This window comes from Marmota monax, unplaced genomic scaffold, assembly GCF_021218885.2.
Source record: "Marmota monax isolate L192 unplaced genomic scaffold, Marmota_monax_Labrador192_F-V1.1 WCK01_AAM20220418_F8-fsc00020, whole genome shotgun sequence".
NCBI classification, from domain to species: domain Eukaryota; kingdom Metazoa; phylum Chordata; class Mammalia; order Rodentia; family Sciuridae; genus Marmota; species Marmota monax.
In genome coordinates this window covers 7032992-7055479 of record NW_026692912.1, presented here as the reverse complement: position 1 = coordinate 7055479, position 22488 = coordinate 7032992, and the positions used below count along the sequence as shown (strand labels likewise).

General features: G+C 41.5%; 1 protein-coding gene across 2 annotated transcripts in view; it reads right to left on the bottom strand.

The window, feature by feature from the left end:
* The window catches only part of Snx30 (sorting nexin family member 30), a 103324-nt gene that overhangs the window by 68408 nt on the left and 12428 nt on the right, over nt 1-22488 (bottom strand). The window contains exon 1 of one of the 2 annotated variants that reach the window (XM_058581631.1): nt 1909-2203. The exons of the other annotated variant lie outside the window; for it this stretch is intronic. Coding sequence (XP_058437614.1) covers nt 1909-2133 — 225 coding nt within the window. The 5' untranslated portion in view covers nt 2134-2203. Of the gene's footprint in view, nt 1-1908; nt 2204-22488 lie in introns of those variants that run through there. 2 annotated transcript variants of the gene reach the window in all.

Below are 22488 nucleotides of genomic sequence, written 5' to 3'. Positions count from 1 at the left end.
TCTCCTCGTGCAGACAAGATAGGACTCTTTCAGTACTGGATCTGAGGCATTAAGCAATGTCCTAATGACTCAGATCCACATCTTGCCAAGAAGGAGCTGTGCAAGTCCTCAAGGCCATAGGCAATTTCCCCCATGGTTGCCTTTTTTAGAAGTGTGAAGAGTGCCTGTCTCCAACCCAAAAGTGCAGACGGACTTCAGGCTACAGAGCCACCTAGCTGGTACCTGGTTGCTCCAGATCTGGTTCCTACATTCCTACCAACATGACTCAGATGGAATGTGGCTGATTCCTTTTTATTTCCATAGTTCATATGGTCATTGAAAAAGAAAAAGGTACTCAATCCAGTCAAAAAATTAAGGAATGAAAGACAAAGCAGGAATGATTCCAAACCAAAACTATGCAAAAGAGATTTATAACTACCTAATCAGACAAGTAAAGAAAGCAGAAGAAAGGAGGGGGATGCAGAGACATAAAATGGCCTTAAACCTAACATAGGTGCCACACAGCGACGCTTTGGTCAACAACCCACCACAAGTATGACAGTGGTCCTGTAAGATTATAAAGGGCCAAAGTATTCTTACAACAATGGGTCTGGAACTTAAGCTAAGTGTTATTACAAAAAGTTTTTTTTTTTAAGTTTATAAAGCAAAAAAAAAAAAGTTACACTTGAGCTAAAGTTAATTTATTACTAAAGAAAGAAAAATGTTTCATTATAAATGTAGTGTAGACCAAGTACAGTGTTTATAGTCTACAGTGGTACAGGTGAGGTCCTTGGCCCTCACATCTGCTCTCCAGCCCCTGACTCACCCAGAGCTGCTTCCAGTCCTGCAGTCTCCCCATTCATGGTAACTGATACAACTGTACCATTTTTAGCTTTTGTACTATGTTTTTACTGTAGCTTTTTTATGTTTAGATATATTTAGATTCACAAATACTTACCACTGTGTTACAATTACCCACAGTATTCTGTATAGTAACACACTGTACAGGTCTGTAGCCTGGGAGCAATAGGCTACCCACACAGCCTACCTGCACCATCTAGGTCTGTACAAGTACACTCCATGACATTCACACAAGGATGAAGTCCCCTAAGGATGCATTTCTCAAACTGGATCCCCACTGCCAAATGACTCAAGACTGCCTTGTCCTTTCATAGAGGCAATCTGAACTCAGATGCAGAAATGAGCTTTGCAAATAAGCACCGATGATCAGCGCTTCTTATTTCTGACCACATACAGAAGACAGAGAAGCATAGATAGACAAAGAAGAGAGTCAAGGAAAGAATGAGGGGAAAAAAATCTTACTACTGATTTGTCTTTAAACTCTGAGGCATAAATAAAAGTCGGAAATGAGCCCACTCCTGCATGTGGCACGGCTGCGGCCAGGGGACGCTCATCTATATGGAGAGGCCTCTAGGCTTGTCTTGAAGTTGGCATGCAAGGGATCAACAAGGAGGGTTTCCAGAGATGCTTTTATTTATACTTCATATATGAAGAAGAAAAACACCAGCTGTCCAAATTAAAGAACATCATTATTTTTTTGTGTAGGTTATTATGGAGAAAGGCACTGGTAGATTACAGAATGCCTTTCCTCAAAGCCTCTCCCCAGTATAGCTGTTGTCTGACAAAATTTAGCTGAAAGATTACATTCCTAAAACATGTATAATGTTTTAAGCACCTTTCATCAAGTAATGAAATACTTGATTATGTCTCTATGAGATGGCAGAGGGAGTGGAACAAAATAATAACCAGTCCCTATTTACTCTACAGACATAATGTAGGGGCTTTTCCAACACATCGAGCTTGAGTAGCTAATTACCAGGCCGCTACACTCCCCCCAGACCACAAACCAGAGGATATGGAAAGCAAAATCTATTCACACACATATTCACCCAAACACCAAGTTCTCACCGACTGCCAGGTGCTATTACAGACGCAGAGGAAAGCAGGCTGAGAAGAAATCCACTTGAGGGAGCTAGTCCAGGATGTAGCATGGGGAATGGCAACGTGATACGCCCTGAGAAATTCATGAGTAAAGCGGAGCCTGTTTGCTGTACTAGAGCTGGGAAGCAAGGTTTCCCCAAGGACAGCTGGACCTGAGCTTCCTAGGGTGGCAGAAGGCTTCCCTGAGGGCATCTGGGCTGAAACTCAGATCACCTGTTGGCTCTGAGGTTGTAAGAAAATCCCCTACATTCACCAATGTTGGCAGAAAGATGCCAAGACCTCTGTCCTGGCGAGGCTGTACAGAAATTATTAAGATTATAAGTGAAAGCCCTCTGTAAAGAGAGAAGAGCCACTCAGTGGAGGAGGGAGACATTCCTGGCACGGAGCACTGCATCAGCAAAACGGCCAGGGGGTGAATGCAGCAGGCGCCACTCAGGACCAGTCACCATGGATGGACATAAGCCAGTGGGAGGAAGTGACAGGAAATACAGCCAGGAAAGCAGATTAGCTCCAGACTCAGGGATCTTAAATAACAGGTTTGAGAGCTAGAGGAGCACTCTAAATGCTCAAGTCTGCTTTTTTTTTTTTTTTTAATTGAATCCAGGGTGCTGCACATGCTGAGCAAGTGCTCTATGACTGAGCTACCTCCCGGTCCAATGTGTAGGCTTTTAAACAGGAAAGTGGTAGCAATCTTGCATAAGTGTTACCAAAAAAAAAATTAGGAAAAAGCATGCAGAACACATAAAGGAACGATATAGGGGATGAGAGAAGGAACAGTTAGGGAGCTGTTGTAACTGTCCCAGCACCCATTACTGTTGCCTGCCCCGGTGGTACTTAAAACTGAGTGGGAGATACCAGAAGAGGCAAGGACAGGTGAGAAGTCCCCTCAACGCTAAGGTCAGCTGCCCAGGATACTCTCGTGAATGTTTCTCAGGCAGAATAAAATCTGGCCATACCAGAGGAGTCATATTTCAAACACAGGTAAATTACAAAGGATTAAAAACTGCTAGAGTTCTAGCAAAATCCAGTAAACCCAAGTTCAACGGACCCATGTACTGCCCATGGATTCCATCCTTATGACAAGAGGCAAGTCCTGCTGAAAAAACTCTGTTCAGAGGCTGAAGTTGTGGCTCAGTGGTACAGCACTTGCCTGGTATGTGTGAGGCCCTGGGTTTGATCCTCAGCACTGCATATAAATAAATAAATAATTCATTGACAACTAAAATATATTTAAAAAAAAAAAAAAAACACAACTGTGTTCAGCAAAGGTTTAAGCCAAGGTCACTGGGCATTTGACCTTCTCTATCCATGTGCTGCCTCCCACAGGTCACTCCCCTTCAGTAATCTGTTTCCATGATACCTGACTCAGGCCATTTTTCCACTGTCAAAGACCAGCAGCTCTCACCACAGGAACTCTCATGGGGAATCTTGACCATATTTCATTTAAGGAGACCAGATACACAAACAGTACACAGACGGTCATCACAGCCTGGCCCTGACACCTGGCCAGAGTGCTCTCCTTGGGACATCTGAACCCACCCTTGGCAGAGAGCAAAAGGTGGCCACCAGAGCATCCAGAAACGTGGGCTATAAGTTGATTCAAAAACAAAAACACAACAAACCCCCCAAATAGAGAGCAAACTCTTGGAGCTAAGAAAGATTAAAGGAATTGGAGACAAAACCCACACTTCTCATAGTGATCTACACATACAGCTATAAATCAAAGGAAGTGAAGATTAAGAAAGTAAGTATTTTGCTGAGTGTCATGGCACACCTGTAATCCCAGCAACCTGGGAGGCTGAGGCAGCAGGATCCCAAGTTCAAAGCCAGCCTCAGCAACTTAGGCCCTAAGCAACTTAGCAAAACCCTGTCTCAAAATAAAAAGGGCTGGAGATGTTGCTCAGTGGTAAAGTCCCTCTAAGTTCAACCCACAGTACCAAAAAACAGAAAGAAAAAAAAAAAAAAGGAAATTAAGTATTTTAAATTCACTCTCTGCCAGACACTATACAAACAGACCACTTCACACACTGGGTCTCATTTAACGCTTAAAATAACTTGGGAGTGGAGAGGAAATTTTATTATCTCTGTTTCACTAAGAGACTAGGTTAAAGACCAGGGAGATTGGAAGATGGGCCTAAGGTCACTCATCAACAGCAGGCAGTCACAAGGAACCCAGCCTGCAGACTTTGGCACAGAGGCTAGTATCCTCCACCAGTGCCAGAGAGGATTTCACTGAACAAGCACCTACCAGAAAAAAGACTGAGTACTACCACACTCACTCTCTTATCTGGGGCATTAGAGAGTGCCTGGTGCATGCAATTCTTCGTATGTGTTTCCTAACACAATTAAATTTCTGATCCTCCAATGTCAGAGAAATAAATCAAGCCAAATCTCCTCTCCAGAGATTTTTAAGAGCCAGCCAAGCTCCAGAGAAGATCCAACATAAAGTAACAGAAACCATTAACAAACAGCTCCATTTAGTCATCATCAGTCCCCCACAGACTCCAGGAAAAGAAAACGAGACCCCACCATAGCAACTACACTTAGAAGTAAATCCACGTGGCCACATGCCACTGTGCACAGGTACAGCTGGCCTGAGCATCCAGTGTTAATGCACAAGGCAGGGGTCCTCATCCCCAGAGAACTCTGGGGTATTATGTATCTCGTCCAAACAGCTTAATGACTGTCATCCCCTAAACTGATGGAACAGATCTGAGTTTAATATGAAATAACTGTGGAACTCAAATAGTGAAGAGAGAATAGAGTATTCAATCCATGCTGATGTAAACACTGGTTAACTCTTTGGAGAAGGATAAAGCAAGAAACAACCTTCTTTAATTCTAAATGCAAAAACAAATGTCAGGTTGTTCAAATAATTAAATAAAAATATTTAAAATAGAGTAATAGATGATGATTTATATCAAGAGTCTCTAAAATATTTGTATCAAGAGAGGAAATATTCTCAGCTTTGAAGATGGCACGGTCTCTGCTGTAACATCTCGAGTAGGCTGCTGTAGTGCCAGGGCAGCCATAGACAAAAGGGAGACAAGTGGGTGTAGTGTTCCAAAAAAATTTTACTTACAGACACTGAAGCCTGAAATTCACCAATTTTCAGATGGCACAAAATATAACACTTTTGACTTTTTTCAGCCCTTTAAAGTGTAAAACAAACACACACACACACACACACACACACACACACCCTTAAAGCTAATGGTGTCAAGAGGTTGGAGAGGGAATTGAGGGTGGATGTTGCAATACCAGGGTAGCAGGAGGGGCCTTGTAATTGTAAACAGTTTGCATCTTGATCATGGTGGTGCTGGGCACAGAAATGTACACATGCAACAGAACTGCACAAAGAAACACACACACATACACACACACACACGAGTACATGTAACACCAGAGAAATGTGTATGAGTCTGTGCACTGCACAGATGCCAGCTTCCTGGTACTGTTATCCAAGTACATAAGACATTACTATTAGGGAAAACTGAGTAAGGGGTATCTGGGACCCCCTTTTACACAATTTTTACAACTTTCTGTGAATCTATAATTACTCCAAAATAAAAAGTTAAAGATAACAATTTTTAAAACAAGACCAAAAAAGACATTAATTCATGGCCTTGGTTTGCTGACTTCTGAGTTAGATGACTAGTATACTATGATAATAGTATATAATAGTTGTGGTTGAGAAAGGCAATTTCCAAACCTCAAACCAAAAGCAGAATCCATAAAGGAAAAGACTAACAGATTTAACAATTTCTTTCTCTGTCAAAAAAATACAATTAGTAAAAATTGAAAGATAAACAGCAAACTGGGACAAAGATTTGGATACATGTGACAATAGACTGTTTAAAAATTCTGAAAAATCAACATAAAACAAAAAACAGAGTCCAACAGAAAGATAACAACTGGCAATCTGTATACAGGGAAAAAATGGGAGTTCATAACCCACTTCAATCAAATGTATGAAATACGATATGTCAAGAGCTATGTAATGTTTTGAACAACTAATAATAGAAAAAAGAAAGATAACAACTGTGTAAATATGGCCAATAAGTAATAATAGTTTGACATAAATAGTAAAAAACAACATGAAAATTAAAACATACATTTCTCCCATCAAATGGGAACCTCTGACTCCAAAACCATTGCTTCTACTGCACCAGACTCAAAATATATGTAGGACAACACCCCAAAACAAAGTGTCCTTTTCAAAGTCCTATTCAGAACAAAAAGAGAAAGGAAGGACGTGGCCAACAGGCCGGGGGACTCTGGGCTGGATGAGGACAGCGCAGTTCGAGGACTGCCTGGCTGAACCATCAGAAAATGCTGGTAACCGAAGTGATGCCTGCCTTCAATCCCCAGCCAGGCCTAAGTGGTCGATGCCGGGGCCAAGGACAAAGATTCATGACACATACAACGTTCATTTGTTATCAATGACCCAAGCACTTTTCCTCTGTCAGTTGTGACCAACAGCAGATGGTCATATTTATACCTGGTGAATTTCATCTCACTACCACATTCAAGCGCAGGGGAAAGCAGTCCTCAATATCGCCCAGGGGAGCACCGGACTCAGTGATAGTCGGACAAATGCTGTGCTGAGCTAGGGTTAGGGACCAGTTTTAATTCAGTGCACAATGGTGTTACTGCACCAAGGGAGGAGCCCGGATAGAGAAGGCAGGAAACCCCTTCTTGGCATGGAGGAAACAGCTCCAAAAGTGCAAGTAGCTGGGCGCCGTGATGGACTCCTGTCATTCCAGCTGCTCAGGAGGCTGAGGCAAATTAGAGGCCAGCCTCAGCAACTTAGCGGGACCCTGTCTCAAAATTTTAAAATGAAATAAAATGAAAGGTCTGGGGATGCGGCTCAGAGGTAAAGATCCCCCCCCGAGTTCAATCCCCATTACAAAAAAAAAAAAGATTTTTGAGTAAAAGACTCAGAGATCCTCTTCTGCCTGCCATCAGCAAACACACAAGTCAAGTTTTTTCAGGATCCTGGGATGATTTCCTTAGGCGGTACCAAGCAGAAACTAAACTCTCTCTCTTTTTTATAAAAACCATGGTAGAAAACATAACAAAACCTACCATCTTGATATTTTTAAGTGTACAGTTCACTGGTGGTGAGTACAGCCATGCTGCTGTGAAAGTCCCCCCCAAACCTCTGTTCACATTTTCTTTAACCAAAGTATTCTGGGGCCATGACTGGATTTGCCCCCTCCCCTCACTCTGTCCCCTTGTGCACACAAATGTACATGCCTGCACACAGTGACGTGTGCATAGCCACAAAAACCTGCACCCCCGTGGTGGCACAATAACAAAAATAACAAATCTCACTTCTTGGGGAACAGAACAGGGCTCTCAAGGAAGAAGCAGTGGATGACCACAGCAGACTAAAAGCTGAGAGCACTCAAGTATAATGGTGATGCTATGGTTGAAATCAGCGTCCCCAAAGGCCCAGGTGTTAAGGGCTGGGTCCACAGAGGTGCTACTGGGAGGTGGTGGGACCTTTAGGAGATGGGGCCTAGTGAGAGGAAATGAGGTCATGGGGGATGACCTTGGAGAGGAAATCAGGATGCTGAGCTCTTTTGCTTCCTGGCGGCCTTGAGGTGAGCAGCTTCCTCTGCCCCATGCTTCCACCATGATGTACTGCCCCACTACAGTCCCCAGGCAGGGCCACACCTGGTAACCCCACAATGCTCTCACCATGCCCCAAACCTATCCCTTACCACTGCCTGTTCATCTGCCTGGCCCCGCCACTGAACCATGAGGTTGAGAAGCCTGGGCCTGTACTATTATCTTGGTATCTCCAGCATGGTGTCTGTGGCATGACCATAACGACAACTTCCATCTCACATGCTTATCTGCCAGGTGTCCTGGCTGCTTCTCATCAACGGATGGTCTCCCAGCCCACCCTGCTGAATCTGGGTAGGCCTTTGAACTGCTTTGAATATGGAAGTGATTCTATGCCGGTTCTGGACACAGACCTTAGATGGGCCAGAATTTCCCATTTCCTTTCTCTCAGAACGCTCATTGTTAGGACATGCCTTCTAGAGAACCATCCGCCATGCTTGAGCCACATGACTACATCACATAGGCAACGCCAATCAAGCGCCAGTCGTGAGTCATCTTGGGAAACCAGTCTTCAGCTGACTGCATCACCAGCCGACATCTGCCTCCAACTGCACGAGACTCCCAAGACAAAAACACCTGAGGCCAGTCGGCCCACAGAGCATGAGAGACAACAATAAATTTTTGTGTTAATCTCCTTAGTTTGGGATGGCCTGTTATGCTGCAGAACACAACCAGAACAAAGTCTGCCTGCAAAACAGGGCCAAAAAATGAAAGAACAATTACATAGCTATGACATGATGCAAGGCACACAGCAAACACTCAAATAAATGGCTGCTGCTGTTATTAAAATGATGTGAAAGGGGAATAAACAAGGAGAGAAACTGGCTGGAGGGGTTGTTACGTCCCTGCCAGCGGAAAGCCATGAAACACATTAAGTGCACAACGATGAGCTGAGTTCTGTTTGACTCCTGGGTCCCTCCAAGTTCCCAGGAAATGACAAAAGAAATAGAAAAGGAAGAGTTGGCCCATAAAAATGAATCCAGGACACAGGGAAGGATGCCATCAGTTAATAAGAAACTTTGAGGAATTTCTGGAAGAGATTCAGCAGACAGGATCAAATTCACAGAAAAAAAAAAAATTGCATTTAACCCAAGTTGAGAAACCAAAACCTAAATGGGCCACAGTGGGAAATGCTAGATATGGAAAGAGACAGAATTTTCTACTTGGAGCCTGGGGCGGGTGGGCGGGGGATGGGGATTCAGAGACAACAAGGAGGAAGAAGAAGCCCCAGAAAGAAAGATGGAGGTGATCAAAGGGCTTGGGAGTGCTGAGTTGCTAATACAAGTTGAAGAATTGTCGCGACCCCTTGCCCGCAAGGAAGACGCAACTCAGGAATCTTCTTTCAGCAGTTTATTCAGGCCCTTGATATTTCTTCTTCTCCCCCTCGGATGCCCCTCCCAGCCTTAATAAAGCAACTCAAGCCCCAATACGAAGCTGCCACGTGGAGCTTTCTCATAGGGTGGTGAAAAACCACGCGCCAACTCTCCCAAATAAGGAGTTGTTTGTCACAGACCACAGCGGAGCCAGCGCCATCTTGTAATGGCGACCATAGTCTGCAGAAACGGCAGAAGCGGCTCACCACAAAGAATAAAACAGGAAGGAATATTTTAGGAACAGCTAGGAAAGTCTCCATCTGCAGGGCAACTCTTCTCCCACTTCCTAAGTTGAGAAGGGTCTTGACTTGTTATCAGCCTCTTGACTTATTATCTTCCCCACAGCCCCACCGCCCCACAGAAAGCTGCCTAACAGCAAGGTCAAGGATCTGGTCTCCATTCTCTCCCCACCCCTTACCTCGTTTCACACCTACCTAATCCCTGCAAGCAGGGCAAAGGTGGACTGAAAAATCTCCAGGCAGAGGAGAAAAGAATAATGTATATACCACACCCAGGTGTTGTTGTATAAGGCATAATATCTAGGGCTTGTCCGCCCTATCTTAACTTATAGACATAATGCTGTGCATTGAAAAACAAATCAGAATAAAGTTTGTTCAAGAAAAAATCAAGAGCTGGAATTGTGGCTCAGTAGTGGAGCATCCATGCTTAGCATGCAAGGCCCTGGGTTCAATCCTCAGAACTGCAAAAAAAAAAAAAGAATTAGCTTAATGATGTTATGTTTCTGTCAAGTTTGAACCAACTGTTAAGAAAAGTACTCGTTAAACAGAAGAACATTAATTTTAAAAAAAGTCACAATCAAATTCAGGGTGATATTAATAATATCTAGAAGGGGAAGTAAAAACAAGCCCAAAGATCCCTCTTTGCTTTGGAGAAAGCTACAGATACTAACTCAATCTGCCTATGGTTGAAAAATATAATTATAAACATTAGTCAAATAGAAACAGGAAATAGAGCCATAGAGAAAAATAAACTTGAACAAAGCAAACTTAAACAATGAAACCAAAGTCAAGAATTGGAGAAAAGGGAGAGAAACGAAAGCATAATAAAGAGAAAAAAAAATTCAAAATTCCATGTGAAGTATTACCAAATTGAACCTATGACCAAGTAGCATTTATCCTAACTATAAATGTAAACACATTAGTTCTGGATTAAGAAATCAATTGACCATATTAACCCATTAAGTCCCAAGTTTTAAATTCTGCAAACATAATAAATATTCAAATATTATTTCAAAGTTACCCTAAGTGTATATTCAACTGAAGTTTTCATAAGGGTTCTACATCTAAGATGATGGAGGAAAAAATGGGTTAAAAGATTAATACAGGAAAATTCAAATTACATCCACAAATACTGTGACAGCATTTTACTAAACCCATTTCATTCATTGCTGATTTTTTTTAACATTTTATTTTTTAGTTGTAGATGAACACAATATCTTTATTTTATTTTTATGTGGTGCTGAGGATCGAACCCAGGGCCTCACACGTGCTAGGTGAGTGATCTACCACTGAGCCACAACCCCAGCCCGCTGACTTTTTTTTTTTTTTAATAGTAAGCTATGAATAGAAAAAATTATCTTAAACTTGCTCAGCGCAGTGGTGCATGCCTTTATCTCAGCAGCTTGGAGGGCTGAGTCAGGAGGATTGCAAGTTCAAAGCCAGCCTCAGCAAAAGCGAGCCGCTAAGAACTCAGTGAGACCCTGTCTCTAAATAAAATATAAAATAGGGCTGGGGATGTGGCTCCTGAGGGCAATTCCTATCCCACTACCAGAATACACACACATAAAAAGTACCTTAACTTGACAAAAAACCAATAGCAAACATTATATATAATGGGAAAATACTCAATATATTCCCTTTAACAAGGTACAAGAAGGCCCTCAGTGATTTACACAGGTTTAGATCAACACAATAAAATTAAAAACCTTTTGAAAAGAAGCAATAAAAGTTAGTCTACATTTTCTAAGATAATGAATTAAATTATTCAAAACACATTAGGAATTCAATAAGGTGGCTAGATGCAAGATAAAATATGAAAAATACAGCTTTCCTACATAATGGCAATAGACAATGAGAAATTGCAAAGAACAATAATTTTGTTTTTAGATCTTCATATTTTTAAAATACTTATTTTTTAGTTGTAGTTGGACACAATAACTTTATTTCATTTATTTATTTTTACATGATGCTGAGGATCGAACCCAGGGCCTCGCACCGCGCTAGGCGAGGGCTCTACCACTGAACCACAACCCCAGACTCTTAGATCTTCATATTTCAATCTTGGAGCAGAAGAAAAGAAACCGAAACCTGAAAAGCCCTGCAATTCAATGGCTGTCCATAGGGGATGTGGCTAGAAGCAACCTAGCACATTACCCAGCACTTGATAAATATTTGATGAATAAGTGAATGGAATATGGACTTCCTGATTAAGTCTAATTTCTCTCATCTATTTCCTCCGGGAAAGAATTCTTGCCAGCTGAAATAACCCTTTCTTCTCCAGGTATGTAACTCACACATCAGAAAGACTCCTCTCTTGCTTTTCAACATCATCACGTTGAATGAGCCACAGGTAATTCACTCTTGTTCAAACAAGAAGAAAATCAAATAAAAGAGAGGAAATGAAAAAGTTTGCCATAATGAGATCATAATAATAATCAGATCAAATGGTAATGTAAATATAACACCACTGTAAATATCTGTTGCAGATTCTTTTACTTTTTAAAGCTCTCTATGACTTGGCCTTGAAGTCATAGTGAATGGATCCGAGAGCTGATTCAAGAGTTTCTTCCCCTCAATTTATGCACTTTTTCTCAAAAGCTGGGTTTTCTCCCTCTTTGCTATAATGCAATCAGTTTTATAATAAACCTTCACTCTACAACCTCCCTGTTCTGGACGGTCTTTCTTTTCTTTCATCTCTTACTTCCTGAGTGCTTTAGGTACCCCTCCCGTGGCAGGATGAGCCTATCCCCACTACCAGGACCTATCAGAGACAGGCCAAGAGGCTTCTTTTGCAGACATCTAAAATATGTCATTTGCATGAGTTATGAGAGTCACTTATGAGAACAGCCTTGGGATCCCCTTGGACATAATCTCATACAACCCCTTATGAGGTAGGAACTATCTCCATCTTATTGATGAAACAACCACAATTCAAAGGGGGGAAGTGACTTACCAGCCAGGAAGTGATCATATCAAGACTCCTTCAGCAGACTCCCAAAGGTCCATTCCTCCTCCTCAGCTCCAAACCCCTTGACCTACCTTGCTCTAAATAACGTCTCCACATGTAATAGTTCTAAACTCCTTCACACAGTGTACTGATTTCCTTACTTTGGAACAAATATTTGGTAGCAAACAGACTTAATTCATTCAGCTGCTGGAGACATTCTCTCACACAGTGAACAGATTCTCTACCCAGTCACTGCAACTATAGATAGATGAAGTTGCCTTGATCCACTAATACATCAGCAGTGAGACTTTTTTAACAGCCTCGTCTTAATTTCAATGGGAAAAAAGTTTAAAATGGAAAATGTTGTATTTTTGCTTGTCAATTAAGATGCAGACAAGCCTAAGTCAACACTTGAAAATACATTCATCTATGTGACACCAACACTGATCTATGTGACATACAAACCCTGCTTCTACAATTATAATCTTGGCACAATGCAATATATCTTTTATATCTTTTGGAAATATAACCCTTTCCATTCACACTCAGCAATGGATACAGTAAGGTCTAAGAAAATGAGAATAATTTGAGGAAAAAAAATGGCTACCTCATTCTTCAAGTCAGGTTGAAAGTGGAAAAGTAACCATTTTGCTCAAATCATCACTAGACATTTGAACAGAAATCTGCAGATGCACCTGTCAGTGCCACAACACATTCATTACTAAAGTTAAACAGTGTCTAGTTCAGGATACTACAAAAGATACTTTCTGGGTTACTCAAAAAGCTTTAAGAAAACCTAAAATAATGTGACAGGCCTTTCCACACACCTGGAGAGGAAAACAGCAGGACAGGCCAGTGGGAGGGGGGCACATGCCTATAATCCCAGTGACTCAAGAGGCTGAGACAGGGGGATTGCAAATTCAAGGCCAGCCTTGGCAATTTAGGGAGACTCTCAGGCGATATCCTGTCTCAAACTAAAAAAAAAAAAAGAAAAAGAGAAGAGGTATCAGTTGAAAGACTAACAATCACCTCACAGAAACATTCTTCGTTTCCACTTACTGAAAAGGTGGCCAGCCCTCTCTGTGGGGAAAACTCCTAACTGGAGTAAGGCTTGCTATGAGGGAAACCAGAAAGGGAAAGAGCTAGTGTGGCTGGGCTCAATGTCTCCTCCCTCTTCACAGAGACAGGCATACCAAGAGATGAATAATAACTATTAAAGAAATAAAACAATTATAACAATGTGCTGTAATAAAATTGCCAACAGCACTACTCTTGTGTTTTGGGGCCATTCTTAAGTAAAATAAGGGTTACTCAAAATCAAGCACTATGGTACCACAACTGTCAATTTGAGAACCTAGAGGCTCCTAAGTAACTAATGAGAAGGTAGAATACACAAGACAGATACACTGGACAAGGAATGATTCATGTCCTGGTTGCTATCCATAATTCTATATATTTTAAAATTAATGAATTGTGTATTTATGGAATTTTCCATTTAATATTTTTGGACCATGATTGACTGTATAACTGAAATCTACGAAAGTAAAGCCATGGATAAGGGTAAATTGCTGTAAAACTACTTAAGGCTCAACTGAAATAAATGAATGAACCCTGATGCGATCAGGGCAAAGAACATTCTAGGCAGAAGCAACAGTAAATGCAAAAGGCCTGAGACAAGGGGGTAAACAGTGGGTGGAGGACAGAGGAGCAGCCAGGAGTGCCTTGGAGACTGAGGAGAACTGGAAGGGTACAGAGAACTGAAAAGTTTCTGGTTGTAAGCAAAGGCCAAGCAAAGACATGATAGGTCTTATGCTTTGGGTGTTTTAAAGAATCTCTCTGATTGATGTGTGGATAACAGACCAAGGAAATGGGAAGCAGGAAGACTAATGAGTTGGCTACTAAGATATAATAGTAATGCAGGCGTGCATTGTGTGGATTCTGTGGATTTAGATGAGGATGACTGGGTCAAGGTAAGCAGCAGTGGAGACAGTTACAAGGGAACAGATTCTGGTTATAGTTCAAATGGTTTTGTTGATGGACTGAAAAAGAATAACTAAGGATAACTTCAAGGTTATCTGAGGTTTTTAGGGGTTTTGGCCTAAGAAATCATGAAGGCACCAATTTGAGACAGGAAAAACTGGGAGAAGTGGTTTCTCTATCTCCGAGAAGGAATTAAGAGCAGTCCAGTCAGGCTACCTTGAGATGCCTGTTGGAGATGCAGCTCTAGATGTCAAGAATGCAGTGGGAGATAGGAATCTGGAATTCAAAAGAGGGTTTTTTACTGGAGTCACCAGTACACAATGGTATTTATAATGGTGAAGATAGATGAGATTGCTTATGGGCACCACGCAGATGAAGAGGCCACATCAGAACTAAGTATTGGAGCATTCTAATATTTAGAGATAGGGAAATGAATAGGCTGAGAAGAACAGCCAGTAAGGCACAAAGGGAATCACAAGTGCGAATCCCAGAAGCCAAGTGAAGGCTCAGCTCTTCCTGTCTGAGCCAGGGTAGCACACGATCCACGCCCAGCAGAAGAGATGCTCTGGCTGTGTCCTCAGGATGACCACACGAGAACCACACGGGAAACAGCTGCACCGACAAGGGAAGAGAGCCCTGACACCACGCTCCAGGGAGTGGAGCTCGATGTTGAGCCTTTCTCTCAGGGAAGGAATATGACCAGGGCCTGCCCCACAGCAGGTGCTAAGTAAAGAAAAGATGAGAAGACCAGTGACCTTGACAGAGGTGGTTAGGGATACTGACTGCAGACAGAAGAACAGTCCTCCCCTTCATATGCCAGCTTATATGTAGGTTAGACACAGACAGAAAAGGAATCACTAAATCAAAGAAAATATGTATGTGTTATTTTGACAGATGTTGCCAAATTGCTTCCGTCCATCAATCATATAGAAGACTACTCTTACCATGGAGGATGAATAGGGAGGTGTGCTTTCCTGAAGGCAAATTCCCTCTGGGTAAACCAGAGAATTATCTGAAGGAAAATGATCTCAATCTTGGCTGCCCATTAGAATAATCTAAATAAACTTTAAAAAAAAAAAAAAAACTTATCCATGGATCATGCTACTAGACCCAAAATTCCAGAGCTGGGGTCTGGGCATCAGTATTGTCTAAAAAGGTCCCGAGAGTATCTGAATGTGTAGTCAAGACTGCTAACTTTGTTCTAAAACAGGGCTTCCCAATTTTTAACATGCATACAATTCACTTAGGGATTGTGTTAAAATGCAGATTCTGGCTCTGTAGGTCTGGAATTAGGCCTAAGATCCTGCATTTTCAACAACCTCCCAGATGATGCCAGTGCACCTAGTCCTGGGCTACACTTGGGCAGCAAAGTTCCAATGCAATACTATGATCTTGCCTTATGTGCAGTTTCAGTTACCTGCTGTCAACAGCACTCTACAGTTTTACAGCACAAAAACATTTGGGATCTGTGGTGTTCCTGCCTTCACCTCCCAAGCAACTGGGATTATATGCATGTGTCACCACACCCAAAGAGAGAGACCATATTCATATAAGCCTTATTGTATTATATTGCTATAATTGTTCTATTTTATATTGGTTATTGTTAATTACTATGCCGCACTTAAAAATTAAACTTTATTATAGGTACATATATAGAGAGAAAAAACATAATAGAGTTTGTTTGGCCTTATGGATATTTTTAGGCATCCCTTAGAGGTCTTGGATGAGAGAGCAGCACTGTACTAGACGACAGATACAGGAAACAGGCTTAGCAAAGCTGAGCTGAAGAACTCGGCAGCTCAAGAGGAAAATAATTTGGCAGGGACATAACTTCCTAAGAGAGGATCTTGGAGGTGAATGGGTCCCTGCTCACAAAAGGGCTAGAGTTATAGCTCAGTGGCAGAGCACTTGCCTACCATGTGTGAGGCACTGGGTTCGATTCTCCGTACCACATAAATATAAATAAATTAATCAAATAAAGGTCTGTCAACAACTAATATTAAAAGGGGGGGGGGGCTGGGATTGTGGCTCAGTGGTAGAGCGCTGGCCTCACAGGTGTGAGACCCTGGGTTTGATTCTCAGCACCACATAAGAATAAATAAGTGAAATCAAGGTATTGTTAAAAAAAAAAAAAGTCAGGCTAAGAACTCAGACTGTCACTGAGTAAACAACGAAGAGCCACTGCAGGTCTCAGCAGACGGGAACAGCATACACAAGCCAGAACCTGAGGAAGGGAGACCCTGTCTACAGGAGAGGGGACCAGGCCACACCAAACAGCAAGGCCTGCCAATCACAGGCTTGATTCGGACACTGACAGTCATGACAGAAACGAAGAAACATGGAAGAATAGTGATGCCCGTGCAGGAAGGGGAGTCTCAGGAAGAGAAGTGTGGTTTTTAAAGAATCATAACACACAGTGATAATGAGGTACTAAAAACAAGAATCACAGAAAAGTTTGACAGATGAGTTAGGAGTTAGAAATGAAGTTGTGAGACTCGTAAGCCCAACTAAAGGCCATCCAGATAGGGTCTATGAGGAATGATCAAAGACTGGGAACCAGGGCTGGGTAGGTAAAAAGGGAGAGCACAGGGATGCAGAGGCAGACCAGGGAGGACCAAGTAAAAAGACAGTCAACCCATTCTGTGAACACTTACCAAACACCTGCTATGTACCAGAAAAACAGCTGTGACCCGAAGTGACCCTGAGAAAGGACCAAGAATAAGGAAAAATGGAGAGGGTTGGTTCATGTCAATCAAGAAAGGTACTGTCATGGTTTGGATATGAGGTGTTTCCCCAAATCTCCTATATGAATGAAGAAATGTTCGGAGGTGAAAGGATTAGATTTTAGGAACTGTAACCTAATCAGTCCATCCTAGTTTGAATGGACCGAGTGGTAACAACTGTAGGCAGGTGGGACGCGGCCAGAAGAGCTGGGCACTGGAGACGGGCCCTAGAAGGGTTCATCTTCCCTGAGGCCCTTTCCCTGTCTCTCTCTCTCTGCTTCCTGGCTTCCAAGGATGGAGCGGTTTTCCTCTGTCACACCCTCCCTTCCACCATAATGTTCTGCCTCACTTTGGGTCTGAAGAAATGGACGTGGCTGACCATGGACTAAACCTCTGGAACCATGAGCCAAAACAAACTTTCTCTCCTCTAAGTTGTCCCTGTCAGGTATTTTGGTCTTAACACAAAACTAATGCAGACCCTTTACCAGAGGTCTGAAAAGCTGGGTCCAACTCTAACTCTGTCATAAGCTGTTTGGGTAACTCTGATTTGCCAAATCACTTTTCTGTGTGGGCCACAGTTTCGTCCACTAGAGAAAAGAGAAAAAAAAAAAAAAAAGGAAGGCCTTGAAGTAGATGATTTCCATGGCCTCTGCAGCTCTGATGGCCTGGGAGTTTACAGCAAAAACAAAAACAGGTACTGGATCTCTTCAAGCCATGAGTGATGGGGCAAGACCTGGACCACACAAGCATGTTAAGGCAAGAGGAGACAGATGGCGAGGCAGATGGAAGCAATGGAGAGACTACTCATCCAAGGAGCCTGGTGGTGGCGGGGCAAGTGAGGTAGCAGCCTTTGAAAACTCCTCTAACAAGGTAGACAGGTACACTGTGGAAAGAGAGCCAAAGGGGAAAAAAAATGGAATTGAGATAGGGAGAGACGCAGGCTAAGACGTAGAGGTTAGCCTGAAGATTGAGCTCTATATAAGAAATATGACCCAGGAGGCTGAGGCAGGAGGGTGACAAGTTGAAGGTCAGCCTGGGTAATTTAGTGAGACTCTGTCTCAAAATAAAATTTATAAAAAGGGCTGGGGATAACTCAGTAGTAGGGCACTTGCCTAGCAAGTGCAAGGCCCTGGGTTCAATCCCAAGTACTGGGGGGGGGCGGGGGGGGGGGAAGTAACATACTCAGTTCATTGCCAATGTTGTATGAAGATGGTGGTTACGAGAATGGGTCCTGAAGCTGGGCACAATGGCGCACACCTGTAATCCCAGTGGCTCGGAAGGCCAAGGCAGTCATGAGTTCAAAACCAGCCTCAGCAACAAAGAGGCACTAAGCAACTCAGTGAGACCCTGTCTTTAAATAAAATACCAAATAGGGCTGAGAATGTAGCTCAGTGGTTGAATGTCCCTGAGTTCAATCTCCAGTAGTCCCCCTCCCCCAAAAAAGAGAACAGCCCTTACTCTCGTCTAGCTCTGTAACTGCGGACTAGTTACTTCACCTCTCAAAGCCTATTTTCCCTGTGTCAATGGGGAATGTGATAGTAGCTACACCATTGAGTAGTCCACTGAAATAATGCAGGAAAGCTCCCATTCAAAGCCAGGGCTCCATAAATGCTAACGGTGATTACAGAACACACAGTACTATTACCTCCGGGAGAAGGCAAGGGTAACCGAGGGACCATGAGTCGGACACCCTTGATGCAGAAGAGACAAGAACAAAGGTAAGAGAAAGGGAAATGAAAAGCAGGCCAAGCAGATATGATATAACAGGCTGGGCCTCGGGGAGAGCAAGCACGTTAAGCTTTTCTACAAATGGAATGCTGTAATGAAGGCTGATGGAAGGCAGGGGATGGAGTAGTCAAGGCAGGCCCCACAGTCCACCAAGACTGAAGACATAAACCCAGAGGACCCAGCTCATTCTCAAACATCTCCAGAAAATGGGAAGAGGGCAGACCTAGAACACCAGCATGAATAAGAGGGGATCTTACAGAACTTGGAAACCCGTTCCTCCAAGGATACATTCAAGGCCAGCTTTGTATTCATGTGATCTTATGCAGCTGGGCAGATCATGTACTCAGAAGGATTCCACACTGAGTTTAATGCTTTGCTGTCACCATTCTGGAACACTGAATACTTATCCTAAAAGGTGCCACGCATTTTAATTTTACAATGGGTCCCACAAACTATGTAGTTCATCTTGGATACAGGGATAAAGAACACTAACTGTAACTGTTCTTTATATTCTTAAGAAAATCTAAGGGCTGAAAAGAAATAAAGAATTTCCCATAATCATGAAACCAAAAAGTAATCATGCAAATTCTCTTTGAAAACCCCAAACTGACCTTTAATCTAAAAGACAAAATGCAGTTGTTATCTGAAATAGGTAACCCAAGGCCTCCTTCACCCTAGAATTTCTTTAACTCAAAAAAATCACTCTGATCCCCCTTCATGACATTCTGGAGACGTCCCTTACATCATATTAAGGGCAGTTTTCACTTGTATTTCCTGCCTGGACCTTGGGTGCCTACAAGGTAAGACCGTGGTTATGTAACTACACATCCCCAGGCATGGCACAAGAGAGGCCCACATAAATCTCTGAGGAATGAACAAAAGTCCAAGTGCCCTTCATAACTGCTGATGAAGGTCATGAAATAAACAAGATCTGCCTGAACAGGTGCTTCAGAGGAAGCAGCTATATTGCACTTTCCCAGCATAGATGCTGACGGCAGCAGGATGACAAGACCAGCTCCTCAGAACACACCTCTGTCCTAACTGCACAGTCCTGGGGAAGGTGCAAGCTTCCATCTTTGCAATGAAACAGCCAACTGCACACCCACTTTTACTTTAATTACAGTAAGGGGGATCAGAGTGATTTTTTTTTAATTAAATAAATTCTAGGTTGAAGAATTACCTGGAATATCTGAGAAATGACCTGTGCCAAACTAATGACATTTTCAGAATTTAGATATTTAATTCCCAATAATGCTTACATGTTATAAGAAGGTACTCAAACTCTGGTAGAATAAGTTGATCCCAGCACTTCCAGGATTATAATAAGGTGGGCATAGATGTGCATACACATACGTATATTTACATATATATATATATATATATATATATATATATATATATATATATATATATAAAATTAAGAAATGAATGAGCTGCAAATATGAAAAAAATTTTCAACATCATTGACAATTAGGGAAAAATAAATCAAAACTACACTGAGATTTCATCTCACACCACTCAAAATGGCAGTCATCAAGAATGCAAACAATATAGCCAGTCGCTGTGGTGCACACCTATAATCCCAGTGGCTCAGCAGCCTGAGGCAAGAGGATCACAAGTTCAAAGTCAGCCTCAGCAATTTAGCAAGGGCCTAAGCAACTCAAGACCCTAAGCAAGACCTTGTTTCAAAATAAAACACGAAAAGGACTGGGGGTGTGGCTTTTCCTTGTATGTGGAAACTAGAGAGGAAAAAGGAAAAGAAAAGTGGGGAAGATCTCAAGAAAATCAAGGGAGATAAGTAGAGGAGAGGGATGAGGAATGTGAGGGAGGCGGGGGAGTGATACCAGCCAAATTATATTGTTATACCATGTGGATGTACCAATATGTAATAACAAATCCCATAATTATGTACAATCAAACGCACCAATAACAAATGTGGGAGAAAAAGAAAGAAATGAATGAAATTTAAAAGCATATGCACCTTCCATGGGGAAAAAGAATCTTTTTCAACAAGTATTGAGAAAATGAAGTTGTATTCTTATCTTATATCATACGCAGAAACTTAACTCAAAATGCATAAAAGACCTAAACACAGGACTCAAACTATGAAGTCCTAGAAAAAAACATAGGGGAAAGGCTTCATAGCATTGGACCGGGCAATGATTTACTAAAGAGGACACCAAAAGCTTATGCAACAACAACAAAAAAAAATTGTGCAAAGGACACAATCAATAGAATAAAAAAGCAAACTACAGACTGAGATACAATATTTTCAAGCCACATATCTGATAAGGGATTAATATCTAGAATATATATACTCCCAAAACTCAATAACAAAAATATCAAATAACCTAATTTTTAAATGAACAAAGGACTTGAACAGATACATCTCCAAAAAAGATATACAAGTGGTCAACAAGCATATGAAAAGATACAAAACAGCCTGGCATAGTGGCACACACCTACAATCCCAGCTACTCCAGATGCTGAGGCAGGAGTATGGTGGCCATTCTAGAGCACATACTGAGACCCAGACTCCAAAAAAAAAAAAAACAAAGAGAACAAACAAATGCAAATCAAATCCACAAATCCACAATAAGATAAAACCTCACACCCACTATGATGACAACATTAAAAAAAAAAAAAAAAAAAAAAAAGGTCAGACACAGTGGGGCATGCCTGTAATCCCAAAAGCTCAGGAGGCTGAAACAGGAGGATCATGAGTTCAAAGCCAACCTCAGCAACTCGGCAAGGCCCTAAGCAACTCAGCAAGACCCTATTTCAAAATAGAATACAAAAAAAGGGCTGAGGATGTGGCTCAGTGGTTAAGCACCCCTAGGTTTAATCCCTGGTACCAAAAAGAAAAAAATAATAAGCCTTAAGAAGGATGTGAAGAAATCAGAACCCCGCACCTTGTTGATGGGACTCTAAAATAGTACAAGTACTTTGGAAAACAGAATGAAGGTTCCTCAAAAAAATTAGAAATAGAATCACCATATGATCCACCAATCCCCTTCTAGGTATACATCCAAAAGGCTTGAAAAGGGACACCTGCAGAGTCATGCTCATTGTAGCATTTTTCACAACAGCCAAGAGGCAAAAGTGACATACCATCCACTGGATGAATGGAAAACATGATAGATAGATAGATATATATATATATATAATGGAATATAAAAAAGGAAATCCTAGGGGAAGGATAGCTATGGGAGTTGTTATATAACAGGTACACAGTTTCAATTTTGCAAGGTGAGAAAGTTCTAGAAAACTGTGGCACAACAATATGAATATACTTAACACTACTGAACTACACACTTATAAATGGTTAAGACAATTTTTAAAAAGTCAATGAAAAACATCTTATTGTACATTCACTTAAAATGATTAAAATTACCATTAACCTCAAATGTCAAAATTATTGTATGAAATTATATAAAATACAGTTAGTATCTTTTCCCCAAAGAAGTACATATACCCCCAATATTCATCAACTGATGAATGAATAAATAATATATGGTTCATACATAAAATAGAACAGTACTCATAAAAAGAATAATAATGTTGGTGGGTAGGGAGAAGAGGGAGAGATAGGTCAAAGGGTACAAACTTTCTGTTATATGATAAATTCTTGAGACCTAACATACAACATGGTGACTGCAAATAATAATAAAGTATTTTATATTTGCTAAGGGAGCTCGCAAGTGCTATCATCAAAGTAATTATGAGGTGATGGACATGTTAATTGGCTTAATTATGGTAATCACTTCATAATCTATAAATATATTAAAACATTGCACTGTACATCTTAAATATATTCATTTGTATCAACCATGATTCAATATAGCTGAGGGAAAATTGAGTACTGATATATACTACAACATAAATGAACCTTTAAAACGTTAGCCAAAGCAAAAGAAACTAGA